Source organism: Cervus canadensis, chromosome 1, assembly GCF_019320065.1.
Source record: "Cervus canadensis isolate Bull #8, Minnesota chromosome 1, ASM1932006v1, whole genome shotgun sequence".
NCBI lineage: Eukaryota > Metazoa > Chordata > Mammalia > Artiodactyla > Cervidae > Cervus > Cervus canadensis.
In genome coordinates, this window is record NC_057386.1 from 41,961,365 (window position 1) to 41,975,731 (window position 14,367).

Genomic DNA, 14,367 nt, shown 5'->3' on the forward strand with positions numbered 1-14,367 from the left:
AGAAGAATGAATCAAAGCCTCATCAATATACAGCACAGGGAACTAGAGTCCACATCTTGTAACCATCTATAATGGAAAAGAATCTGAAAAAGAATATATTCAATACATATACAATAAGTCCCCTACAAGAACCTTCAAGTTGTGAGCTTTCAAAGAGGCGAACATGCTTTCCATCAATGTCAGGCATGAGTGACATTGCAGCTTGCCCTCCATCTCCTGTGGCTGACGGTCCTCCAGCTCTACCATCTCCCTCCTCCTCTCCCTCCTCCAGTCACTCTTCTTGTCTGTTCACTTGATGCCTAACCCCTGTATGCTGGCTATTATACTGTACTACTGTACTTTTCAAGGCACTGTTCTGTAAGATTTAAAATGTTTATTTTGGGGGGTTGTTTTTAATGTATTATTTGTATGAAAAGTATTTTAAACCTATTATAGTACTGCGCTATCTAGCCAATTGTGGTCATTGGTACCTAGGCTAGCTTTGTTGGGCTTATGAACAAATTGGACAGATGAACACACTCTCAGAACAGAACTCGTTCATATGTAAGGGATTTTCTATACATAACTGTATCCCTGTGCCATCACTTCATGGGAAATAGATGGGGATACAGTGGAAACAGTGTCAGACTTTATTTTTGGGGCTCCAAAATCACTGCAGATGGTGACTGCAGCCATGAAATTAAAAGACACTTACTGCTTGGAAGGAAAGTTATGACCAACCTAGATAGCATATTAAAAAGCAGAGACATTACTTTGCCAACAAAGGTCCATCTGGTCAAGGCTATAGTTTTTCCAGTGGTCATGTAGGGATGTGAGAGTTGGACTGTGAAGAAAGCTGAGCGCCGAAAAATTGATACTTTTGAACTATGGTGTTAGAGAAGACTCTTGAGAGTCCCTTGGACTGCAAGGAGGTCCAACCAGTCCATCCTAAAGGAGATCAGTCCTGGGTGTTCATTGAAGGACTGATGCCGAAGCTGAAACTCCAATACTTTGGCCACCTCATGTGAAGAGTTGACTCATTGGAAAAGACCCTGATGCTGGGAGGGGTTGGGGGCAGGAGGAGAAGGGGACGACAGAGGATGAGATGGCTGGATGGCATCACCGACTCGATGGGCATGAGTTTGAGTAAACTCCGGGATTTGGTGATGGACAGGGAGGCCTGGTGTGCTGCGATCCATGGGGTCGCAAAGAGTCAGACACGACTGAGCAACTGAACTGAACTGAACTGTGCTATATCCCTGAAACTAACATAACATTGTAAATTAACTATACTTCAGTTTTAAAAATGGGTAAGGGATTTACCTGGTGGTCCAGTGGTTAAGAATCTGCCTTCCAATGCAGGGGACATGGATTCACTCCCTGGTCAGGGAACTAAGATCCTACATGACATGGGAAACTAAGTCCATACCCTGCAACAAGAGAAGCCTGTGTGTGCTGCGACAAAGACTCAGCACAGCCAAAAAATTATTATTGTTGTTTTTAAATCTCATCAATAATTCTTTTAGGGTTACAGGATCCTGGATAACTTTTCATTTGCTCCCATCTACTTTTCAGCAATTTCCAAGTTTCCTGTAATGGGTGAATAGTGCTCTTATTATTGTTCAATTAAAAAGCCTTATTTCTCAGAAAGTAATTGAATTTGGAAACCCAGCTGAGGGCCAGGGGCAGGCTTTGATCTAGTTGCTACAGAAACCTGAACTGGGCTGCGTAGCGTGAGGAAAAGGTTGAGGAATGAAATTTGGAAAAAGAAGCCAGGGTGTGGTGTGAGACCCGGCCCAAAGCAGAGGCGAGCAGCCTGTGGAAAACTGCAGGGGCCACAGAACTTAGAAAACACAAGGAGCTCTAGTGAGGCTGCTCACCGAATGGACCCCAGCCCGGCCACACTGGTACCCCGGGTCAGAAGTGGACAGCCTCAGGCCCCGCCCCAGACCACCTGCGTCAGGCGATGTGCGTGCATCCTCACGTCTGAGAAGCCAGAGCTGGTCTACCTGGACTGTTAACCCTCCTCCATCCACCACCCTCCTCCTCAGGCTTTTTCAGTAAATTCATTACACTTAAAATACCTTCCAAAGGGACTTCCCTGGGGGTCCAGTGGCTAGGACATTGCCTTCTAATGCAGGGGGCATGGGATCAATCCTTGGCCAGCAAGCTAAGATTCCATGTGCGTCAAGAAACCAAATCAGAACAGAAGCAATGTTGTAACAAGTTCAATAAAGACCTAAAAAAAAAACAACCTTTCAAGAGAGATTCGTGCCTTCCTCACAGATCAAAATGGAGGCTTAAAACAGATAGATGGGCAAACCACTGCCCACCCCCACCACACTCACTCACTCTCTCTCTCTCTCACACACACACACACACACAGAGGCCAGGCTTGAGCAAACATCAGGAGCTGGAAAACACCTGAGGAGCAGCAGGAGTGTCATCCAGAGGCCCAGAGAGGCCTGTCAAGCCTCCACATGTGTTCTAAGTCCCTTCAGGCGTGTCCGACTCTTTGCCACCCCATGAACCGAAGCCCACCAGGCTCCTCTGTCCATGGGATTCTCCACGCAAGAGTGCTGGAGTGAGTTGCCACGCCCTCTTCCAGGGGATCTTCCCAACCCAGAGGTTGAATCCACATCTCCTGTGTCTCCTGCATCTGCAGGTGGGTTCTTTACCACTAGCACCACCTCAGAAGCCCATAAAGCCTCCACAGAGTAGCTGTTATTCTTGGGTCAAGCTTGAAAGGACAACTGCAACACCAGGAGTGTTCCAAAGGCCATCCTTTTGCTGTTTTCCCAGAAGATATATTTCTTATTCAAATATCTGGAAGAGCCATTTCAGAGCTGGAAAGACCGGATGTAGGATGAGAAGGGCAGAGAGACGGAGAGCAGTGAACAGGACTCGGGCAGGGGCCGCTGGCCTGCAGCAGTCCCTGTCAGCTTTCTAAGCAGTCAACAAAGAAGGCAACCATGGCCTTTCCACGGGGCCGAGAGCTGCACATGATGCATCGATGTGTGTGCACAACAGTCCACTGAGGTGGGGACTGTTCATATTCCCATTTGACAGAGGTGGACACTGAGGCTCAGGGAGACTGAGTAGCTCACCAAGGGCTGACGCAAGGAAGAGGCAGAGCAGGGACTCAACATGAGGTAGCTGACTCCCACGGTCAAGTTTCTTCCCAGACACCAGTCTGTCTCCTGGAAGAATCACCTTTGAGTCTAACTGGTGAGCAGAGGAGACGGCTGCCGAGTGATCTTGTCAGGTGTGAGCAGGTCTGCTCAGAGATGCCCTGAGCTCCACAGCCTGTCCTGAGTCAGAGCAACAAGCACCCGGGGTCAGACAAAAAGTCCTGCTTCCCCCACTGCCAGAGAGGGGTCTCTGCAGGGCCCACGTGGCTGCTCGGATACCAGTCCCAACCAGGCAGGCTCCAGATCCTAGAGTAGCTGACCAGCTCGGGCAAGGAGGAGCTTCCCTGGTAGCTCAGATAGTAAAGAATCTGCCTGCAATGAAGGAGACCCAGGTGCAATCCCGGGGTCGGGAAGATGTCGTGGAGAAGGGAATGGCTACCCCACTCCAGTATTCTTGCTTGGAGAATTCCACGGACAGAGGAGCCTGGTGGGCTACAGTCCATGGGGTCGCAAAGAGTCAGACACAACTGACTAACACTTTCATTTTCACTTCCTGGCAAGGAGGGGCCTGTAGAGGGAGGCAGGTCTCAGTCACTAGTGATATCTCAAGGCTTCCCAAGGTGCCTCTTACCAAAGCTGCACCAGATCAAGAAGAAATAACACATGAGAAGACTTCCTGGATGAAGGTCAGATGGTAAGAACTAGGTAGGAGAGACACAGACTGTGTACGTGTACATGTGTGTGTGTGTGTGTGTAAGAAGGAGTAGCATCCAAGACATAGAAGGAACCTAATGTCCATCGACAGATGACTGGATAAAGAAGATGTGGTATAAATATAAATACACATGCAATGGAATACTACTAAACCATAAAAAAAACAATGAACTCATGTCAGTTGCAACCACATGGATGGACCTAGGGATTTTCATACTAAGTGAAATAAACCAGAGAAAGACAAATATCGAATGGTATCACTTATATGTGGAATTGAAAAAAACTGATACAAATGAACATATTTACAAAATAGAAATGGACTCACAGACACAGAAAACAAATTTTATGGTTACCAAAGGAGGAAGGGGGGACACAGAAAACAAATTTTATGGTTACCGAAGGAGGAAGGGGGCAGGGGAGGGATAAATTGGGAATTTGGGATAACAGACACACATTATTATATATAAAGTAAGCAATAAGGTCTTACTGTATAGCACAGGGAACTATATTCAGTATCTTGTAATAAAGTAGAATAGAAAAGAAACTGAAAAAGGACATATGTATAACTGAATCACTTTGCTGTCCACTTGAAGCTAACATGACACTGTAAATTAACCATACTTCAATTAAAAATAAAAGAAATTAACAAGAGAAAATAAAATGGAGAGATATCAAAAAATTAAACATAAAACTACCATATGGTCCAGCAATCCCACTTCTGAGTATATATTGAAAAGAACGGAGCAGGGATTAAAACTGATACTTGTACACCCCTGTCCACTGCAGCATTATTCCCAACAGCCAAAAGGTGGAAGCAACGCAAGGGTCCATGGACACGTGAATGGATAAACAAAATGTGGCATAAACATATGACAGAGTATTATTTAGCCTTAAAAAAGAAGGGAATTCTGACACATGCTCCAACACAGACAACTTGGAAGACATGATGCTAAGTGAAATAAGCCAGACACAAAAAGGATAAATACTGTATAATTCCACTTGCGAGGTACCTAGAACAGGCAAATTCATGGAGACAGAAAGTAGAAGAGAGATTACGGAGGGCTGAGCGGGGAGAGGAACAGGGAGAGCTTGTTTAATGGGTCCAGAGTTTCAGTTTGAGATGATGAAAAAGTTCTGGCGATGGATGATGACGATGGTCTCCATGGCTCATTCACTCAGATACTAATATAGTTCCCTATGCTATACAGTAAGACCTTACTGTTTATTTTATATATAGTTGTGTGTATCTGTTATCCCAAACTTCTAATTTTTCCCTCCCCCAGCCCCTTCCTCCTTTGGTAACCATAAATTTGCTTTCTATGTTTGTGAGTCCATTTCTATTTTGTAAATATGTTCATTTGTATCATATTTTTCAATTCCACACATAAGTGATATCATTTGATATTTGTCTTTCTCTGGCTCACTTCACATGTTGCCTAGACAAGTGAAGGTACTTAATGCCACTGAATTGTACATTTTATTTTATTCTTTTTTTCCATTTATTTTTATTAGTTGGAGGCTAATTACTTTTCAATATTGTAGTGGTTTTTGCTGAATTGTACATTTTAAAGTTGTTAAAATGCTAAGTTTGTAACACTTATATATATGGGATTTCTCATGCAAGAACACTGGAGTGGGTTGCTATTCCTTCTCCAATATATATTTTACCACAGTTTTTTAAAAAATAAGAAAAAAAAGGAGGACAGTTAGGGCAAGAAAGGAGAGCCCCTCAGGCCCTGGGCAGGGGAGGGGGAATATGCATTGAGCATCTATTAGCTGCTAAGCCTGGCGCTAGGTGGACTTTTTATATATCCCATTTCATTTGATTCTCAAAATGACCCTTTCAAGTAGGAATTGTTATTGAACTGAACTTCAGAGAGCACCTTGTGTCACGAAGCCGGACGGGGTAGATGGGGACTCAAACCCAGGTCCGCGTCCTCCAAGGCACCAGCCGTCCAAACACTGTCACGGACAAGAAGCACTGGGGAGACCTGTCCCCACGGCTCATTCTCTCAGCATCCCTAGCACCTCCTCTGGACTGGACAGCAGAGACGGCAGCAAAGGGGACACAGCCCCTGACAATTAGCACGGCTGGAAGCTGAGGGACCACTCCTCGTCTTACTTCCCATCCTCAGAATTTTAACACTGAGCAAGGGCATTCTGCCTCTGACATTACCTGGCCTGATTTTTACTGATATTGGATCCTGCAATGAGCTAGGGCTAGAGTCAAGATGAGACCAGAATTGAAATCTAAGCATCTCAGGAAATGAATCCCAGACATCCTGCAAGAGCTGAGGGATACAGGTGGAATAGAAAATGCATGGGCTCTGGATTCTGGATACAACAAAATGTGGAAAATTCTTCAAGAGATGGGAATATCAGACCACCTTACCAGGCTCCTGACAAATCTGTATGGAGGTCAAGAAGCAACAGTTAGAACTGGACATGGAACAACAGACTGGTTTCAAATTGGGAAAGGAGTACTTCAAGGCTGTATATTGTCACCCTGCTTATTTAACTTATATGCAGAGTACATCATGTGAAATGCCAGGCTGGATGAAGCACAAGCTGGTATCAAGATTGCCGTGAGAAATACCAATAACCTCAGATATGCAAATGACACCACCCTTATGGCAGAAAGAGAAGAACTAAAGAGCCTCTTGGTAAAAGTGAAAGGGGGAAAGTGAAAAAGTTGGCTTAAAACGCAACATTCAGAAAACTAAGATCATGGCATCAGTCCCATCACTTCATGGCAAATAGATGGAGAAACAGTGGAAACAGTGGCTGACTTTCTTTTTGGGGGCTCCAAAATCACTGCAGATGGTGATTGCAGCCATGAAATTAAAAGATGCTTACTCCTTGGAAGAAAAGTTATGACAAACATAGGCAGTATATTAAAAAGCAGAGACATTACTTTGCCGACAAAGGTCCATCTAGTCAAAGCTATGGTTTTTCCAGTAGTCACGTATGGATGTGAGAGTTGGACCATAAAGAAGGCTGAGTGCCGAAGAATTGATGCTCAAGAATTGTGGTGTTGGAGAAGACTCTTGAGAGTCCCTTAGATTGCAAGGAGATCAAACCAATCCATCCTAAAGGAAATCAGTCCTGACTATTCATTGGAAGGACTGATGCTGAAGCTGAAACTCCAATACTTTGGCCACCCTATGGGAAGAACTTATTCACTGGAAAAGACCCTGATGCTGGGAAAGATTGAAGGCAGGAGGAAAAGGGGACGACAGGATGAGATGATTGGATGCCATCACTGACACGATGGACATGAGCTTGCTCTGGCAGTTGGTGATGGACAGGGAAGCCTGGCATGCTGTAGTCCATGGGGTCGCAAAGAGCTGGACACGACTGAGTGACTGAACTGACTGGAGTCTGGAGCCCTGGGTTTGAAATCAAACGCTGCTCCTTACTCTGTGGGGGCTTTCCCAACAGCTCAGTGGGTAAAGTAACTGCCTGCTGTGCAGGGGACACAGAAGACACAGGTTCAATTCCTGGGTTGGGAAGATCCCCTGGAGGAGGAAATGGCAATCCACTCCAATATTCTCGCCTGAAAAGTCTCACGGACAGAGGAGCCTGGTGGGCTACAGTCCATGGGGTCACAAAGAACTGGACATGACTGAGTGACTAATCACACACTTACGGTGTGATCTTGGCTTGAACTCATACAAGCCTCAGTATTCTCACCTGTCAAAGGGGCATGTCATACCTGCTTTATAAGGGCCACCCCATGCAAACTGTGGAGCCAAACTACCTGGGTTTAAATCCAGTTTCCCCACCATTTATCAGGTGTATGAACTAGAATAAGTTCCTTAATTCTCTATGGCTCAGTTTGCCTCATCCAAAAAAATGGGAGTAGACATTACTTTAATGGGCTGTTGTAAGGTTTCAGTGTGTTAATACAGGTAATATGCTGAGCACAGTCCACACAAGAAGGTTTTTTTTTTTTTTTTTTTTTAATATATATATACATTTTTGGTAACTGTTAGGAAATATACATAAAACCCTGGCACGGGGTAGGGGGCTCACCAATGATAGTTTTCCCTTCCTTGCCCATCCAGTTCCCCTCCTGCGTGTGACTCAAAGAAACTGCTGCTGTGTATTTGTCCTGGATTTTTCTCTGAATATCCGGGTTGGACATGGCCAGTGTTGGCAGGAACCTCTGACTTTTCCTGCGCTTCCCCTCTGCCCACACCGACAGGGGCTCCTGGAGAGAAGCCCATTAGGCTGAACCCTCCAGGAAGGAGGTCAATGATGAGTCATTACAAAAATGTGCTTCTTGGCCGCCTGTGGCAGTCCCACCCCACTGGTCCTTCGTGTGGATTCCGAAGACTCAAGGCAGCCGAGAGCACTAGGGGAGACCCAGGCCTTCCCTGCAGCCCGGAACGATCCTTCCCCCAAATGAGCATTAACTGTTCATCCCCAGCTACCCTACTGGAGCAGTATTGCTTTCTCCACTTTACTGATGAGGATACAAAGGCACAGAGAGGTTAAGACACTTGGCCAAAGTTACCCAGCAAGGCCGCACATGGCTCAGATTTAAATCCGGGTCGTTCTTGATTCAAAGACTGGGAACTTTCCACCACCACATTCTCTCCCTGCTGAACCATGCCACCATCAGCGCTGCCACTCAGGGCTCTATGAACGTGAGTAAATCCTCACACTTCTCTGAACCTCAGTATCTACAGTCATAAATGGGCAAGCTACCCGACAAGATTGTGAGTTCATTCAACAATCACCGACTGAGGGACTTCCCTGGTGGTCCAGTATTTGGCTAAAACCCTGAAATCCCAAAGCAGAGGGCTCCAGTTCAATCCCTGGTCAGGGAACTAGATCTCACATGTCACAACTAAGAGTTTACATGCCACAAATTAAAGATCCCACAAACCATAACTAAGACCCAGCACAGCCAAATAAATAAAATAAAATTTAAAAAATCACCAACTGAGGGAGCGAAACCAACGCCTGCCTCCGAGCAGCATCTGCGCCGCAGCCTCCGAGGGTTTCTCTGGCCAGTGTTGCTCCCACCAGTCTGCAGCATGGGGAATATCTTTGCAAACCTCTTCAAGGGCCTTTTTGGCAAAAAAGAAATGCGCATTCTCATGGTGGGCCTAGATGCTGCAGGAAAGACCACCATCCTGTACAAACTGAAGCTGGGTGAAATTGTGACCACCATTCCCACTATCGGCTTCAACGTGGAGACCGTGGAGTACAAGAACATCAGCTTCACTGTGTGGGACGTGGGCGGCCAGGACAAGATCCGGCCTCTGTGGCGCCACTATTTTCAAAACACACAAGGTCTCATCTTTGTGGTTGACAGCAATGACAGAGAGCGTGTGAATGAGGCCCGCGAGGAGCTCATGAGGATGTTGGCAGAAGACGAGCTCAGGGACGCCGTTCTGCTCGTGTTTGCTAACAAACAGGACCTCCCCAATGCCATGAACGCGGCCGAGATCACGGACAAGCTGGGCCTGCACTCTCTGCGCCACAGGAACTGGTACATTCAGGCCACCTGTGCCACCAGCGGGGACGGGCTGTACGAGGGACTGGACTGGCTGTCCAATCAGCTCCGGAACCAGAAATGAGCTGCAGTCCTCCCCCCCTCACTCCCTCCTCCCACCCTCGCTTTACTCTCATGTGGCAAACGTGCCCCTGTGGTGTGAGTGCCAGAAGCTGTCTCCATGGCCGGTCACAGTGTGCTTCACCATGCTGTAAATGTGCAGACGCAGCCTGCAGCTGGGTTTTTATTTAATGTAAATAGTTTTTGTTTCCAATGAGGCAGTTTCTGGTACTCCTATGCAATATTACTCAGCTTTTTTTATTGTAAAAAGAAAATCAACCCACTGTTTAGTACTGAGAAGGGATTTTAGGCACACGGGTCATCCAGGAGTTGTGTGTCAGACGAGCCCAATACTCCTCCTCTGGGCTTTAGATCTGTGTTGAGATCCATTTTGGTGGTTGGTTTTTAACCCAAACTCAGTGCATTTTTTTAAATAGTTACAAATACAAAATAAGGAGAACACTTGAACACACAGAAGGGAGAAATGTGCCTAATGTAGGTTCTGCGGTAACGGCCTGAGTCCAGTCCACCGGTGGTCTGTTTCCCGTTGGGAACATGAAACGGGGCAGAACCAGCCATGATATCCATTCTGCATGGTCACAATAGGGTCCCTGTGATTTGCTCTGTCTCGGGTCATCCCACACCCCATAGCGTTTGTGCTTGTATTTGTGCATACATGGCCACCCAGGAGATGGGGTGGAGGCTGCAGCCGCCGTTCTCAGACCCCTTGGAAGAACCCCGGCCTTTTCTCGGGTCAGCATGGGCACTTTGGTTGGAACGCCCTGGCTGGAGCGGGAGTCCTGCAGTCCCCTTGCTTGCCTGCTCCGGGCTCTCTGGGGTCTCACCAGCAGGAGTGCGGGTGGTCATCCTTGAGCCCCAGCCCCTCAGAGCCCCTGTCTACATGTGCTTTCACTCCCTCAGCCTGCAAGGGTCAGATTTGCCATTGAAAATGATAACCTCTACTTTTTTCTTTTGTATTTTGATAAACACTGAAGAAGCTGGAGCTGTTAAACTTTATCTTGGGGAAAACCTCAGAACTGGTTTATTTGGTGTCGTGGAACCTCTTACTGCTTTCAATACACAATTAGTAATCAACTGTTTTGTATACTTGTTTTCAGTTTTCATTTCGACAAACAAGCACTGTAATTACAGCTATTAGAATAAAATCTCTTATTAAAAAAAAAAAAAAATCACCAACTGAGCCCAGAGCCATATTTACGGGGACGCTATTGAGGCTCCAGTTTCATAGCCCTTCCTGCACAGGCTCTTTCTAGGATCCTGAGAAGGGTCTGGTAATGTTATACACTTTTCTTAAAGAGAGTCCTCAGGCTCACAAAACCTGAGCCAAGCCCTGCTGCCAGAGTGTGCCAGCACCATGCCTTGGATGTGCGTGAGTGCTAAGTCACTTCAGTCGTGTCTGACTCTTTGTGACCCTATGAACTACAGTCCACCAGGCTCCCATTTCCACTGGATTCTCCAGGCAAGAATACTGGCTGGAGTGGGCTGCCATGCTCTCCTCCAGGGGCTCTTCCCAACCCAGGGATCGAACCCAGGTCTCCTGTGTCTCCTGCATTGAAAGGCGGGTTCTTTACCACTAGCGCCACCTGGGAAGCCCTGCTCTGGGTGGCGTGGGTACAGAGGGGCACCCGAGGAGCCTGTGTGTGAAGTCCCCAGCAGCAGGCCTGACCCACGGCACCTGGCATCATCATGAGGGTAGCGGGCATTATTACTACCTGTTTGTCTGTCTCTCCCCCACTAGAATGTTAGCTCTCTGAGGACAGCAAACCTTGTCAATTTTGGTTGTTGATGGTGCCCCAGAGCCCAGAACAGTGCCTGGCACATGCTCAGAACCCAGTAAACATCCCTTGACCCTTGAGATGGTATGGTTCAACTCTCCAGTTCACAGATGAGAAAACTTGTTCCAGAAGGTGTATCTTTCCCACGGTCGGGACTGGGCCCAGGGCCTCACAGCTCCTGTGAAAGGCTCTCTTACTTCTCGCTGCCTCTCTGGTGACTCACGCTGAGACATTTTTGGAATAAAAATCTAGGGAGCAACACTGTGAGTAAGAAAAGCAAGGGAAGTGGCAGAGGGGGAAAGAGTAGGGTTGCCAGACTTAAAAAGAATGCAAGACAACCAGTTGATTTTGAAACTTAAGAGAAACAAGTCCTATTTTAGTATAAAGTCTGCCCCATGCAATGTTTGGGGCATGTTTCTGTAACATTAAGAGTCACTGTTACATCCTATGATAAACCATAATGGAAAAGAATATGAAAAAGAAGATACAGGTGTGTATATCTGAGTCACTCTGCTGTACAGAAAAAATTAATACAACATTGTAAATCAATTATACTTCAAAAAATAGAGATTTTTAAAAACCTTTTGTAAATCTAAATAAAGAAATACAGGACTTCCCTGGTGATTAAGAATCCACCAGCCAAGGCAGAGGACACAGATCTGATCCCTGGCCTGAGAAGATCCCACATGCCTTAGAGCAACTAAGCCCACGGGCCACAACAAGAGAAGCCCCCACATTGAGAAGTCCCAGCACCGCAACTAGAGGATAGCCCCCGCTCTCTGCAACTAGAGAAAGCCCACTCACAGCAACGAAGACCCAGCACAGACAAAAATAAACTGACTTTAAAAAAGAAAAAAAATTTTAATAAGTATAATACATTTGAGAACAAACAAAAAAAAGTCACTATTCATCTGAAATTCAAACTTATCTGAACGTCCTGTATTTCATCTGTCAATGTTGCTTTAGAATTCCATGGAACTGAGTTCAAATGCCTGCTCTCTGATTGACCATCGTAGGTAAGAATCCTTACTAGTCAACACTTCAATTTCCTCATTTGCACACTGTGGCCAGTCCTACTTCCTCATGGACTTACTGTGAGCATCAGAGGAAATAATGTCTCTTACTACAAAAACACGTGGTGGGTAGACCCTTTCAATGCTGGTTTTCCTCTCCTGTTTTTAAGACACCATTGAGGAACTCAGTGGGGAGACTGACTTGCCAATTGTAAGATAACATGATAACTACAGTGTTGATACTCTTCCAAGCAGCACACTTGGACAAAATACAAAGTTATGGATCCTGTCTGCAGAAGGCAAACACCTCACTTGGTATTTCTCAGCCTTATCAGACCCAATACTCCCTTTTCATAAACATTTTCAATGTCTCCTTTGCCTTTCTCAAATGAAACTCAGTGATAAAAATGATCCATTTACACAGAAACTGAAAAGACTTAATATTCGACCTGCAATTTAAATGCAAAATAAAAGGAGTGCAATAAAACAACACTTCAACACATGAGTGCTTGGGCATGTGATAGGGAGATGCTTGCAAAGACTAAGAAGAAATAAGTTTGGATTAAGAAGTTGGACAATATTTGAGGACTTTCCAGGAGGTAAAGTGGCTAAGACCTTGTGCTTCCACTAGGGGCCATGGGTTTGATCCCTAGTTGGGGAACTAAGATCCCACATGCTCCACTGTAGGGCCAAAAATGAATAAATAAATAAGCAAAACTGATTTAAAAAGACAGTTAGACAATATTAAATATGAAGTTGAACCATGTGAAACTGCTGATAATGGAACTGCTTTTGACCTATGAAAATGGAATTTCATATGATTCAACCTAACGTTTAACATTCTAAATACAAGCAAACTAAATTCAACTATTGTGTGTGTGTTTGTTTAATACATGTGTATGTGTGTGAGTGAAATTCATTCAGTCATGTCCGACTCTTTGCGACCCCATGGACTATACAGTCCATGGAATTCTCCAGGCCAGAATACTCGAGTGGGTAGCCCTTCCCTTCTCCAGGGGATCTTCCCAACCCAGGGATTGCCTGGCATTGCAGGTGGATTCTTTACCAGCAGAGCCACAAGGGACGCGCAATACATGTGTATATCACACCATGAATCAACAGCTACAAACATCGGCAGGTATACATGTGCTGTTGACTCAAATACCATAAATACCACCACCATTTGGGTTGTGATTTTCCATAATGATGGTCCACTCTTCTAAAAATCACAAACAACTCAAAACACATCATCTTCTCTTGTTTTGCCTGGTAGCTGCCCTTCTGAAAAATAAAGCTTGTCTTCTTTAAATGCAACAGCAAAACACTGCACTTTGTTGAAGGTCTCAAAACCCTTAACCCAGTAATTCTAAGAAGAATCCTCTTCTAAGAATTCCACTTCTAAGAATATATGTAAGTAAACAATCCATTAAAACCTCTGTGCACAGAAAGCATGGTATAGAAGGATGGAACTAATGACATATCAACAATAGGGAAATGAGCAGTAAATGACGTACACTTTCTCTGTGGTCTAGGACCTAGCCATCAGAGATGAACTGTTGGCAGCTGTTGAAGGGCATGGGTGCCTTGGGGTTTTTTTTTTCCCCTTTGCTTTTCTTGTTTTCTATAATGATTTTCATTTCCATAGTAATTGGAGGAAAATCAACTTCAGGAAAAACAAAGAACCATAAAGCCCCTGGTTGGAATCCTTTCCCGTTCATTACTTTGCACAAACAGTGGATGAAGGGGGGAAAAAAAAAACTCACATATGCACCCAAGCTACAAAATGAGACCAGTGGTCCCATCGGCTCACCAAGAAGGCTGAGCAATAGCTGAGGCCAAGCCCTTCTGGTGACCTGTGGTAGTGGCCGCCAAACTGCACCTGCAACCTGGGGGCGACCACACTGAAGATGTCTATAGGGGGAGTCCTACAGGCAAGATACAGTCCAGGCTGGGCCCACGTTTGTGCCAGTCAAGTGTGAAAAGGAATCAGTAAGAAGATAATTGGAGGCTATAAAGCAAAACAAACTAAAAAGACAACAATCAGCCAAGAAACAAACACTTTGCGACCCCAAGGACTGCAGTCCACCAGGCTCTCCGTCCATGGGATTTTCCAGGCAAGAATACTGGAGTGGGTTGCCATTTCCTTCCCCAGGGGATCTTCCCAACCC

At 45.6% G+C, this 14,367-nt stretch overlaps 1 protein-coding gene across 1 annotated transcript; it reads left to right on the top strand.

Moving 5' to 3' along the window:
* Positions 1-8,781: 8,781 nt before the first annotated feature.
* On the top strand, positions 8,782-10,563 carry LOC122448790 (ADP-ribosylation factor 1). The gene has a single exon (XM_043480407.1). The coding sequence runs from the start codon at positions 8,870-8,872 to the stop codon at positions 9,413-9,415; it is 546 nt and encodes a 181-aa protein (XP_043336342.1). The 5' UTR covers positions 8,782-8,869; the 3' UTR covers positions 9,416-10,563.
* The last annotated feature ends 3,804 nt before the right edge of the window (positions 10,564-14,367 follow it).

Coding starts and splice junctions, on each gene's coding strand:
- LOC122448790 (XM_043480407.1), top strand. CDS start 8,870: ATGGGGAATATCTTTGCAAACCTCTTCAAGGGCCTTTTTGGCAAAAAA.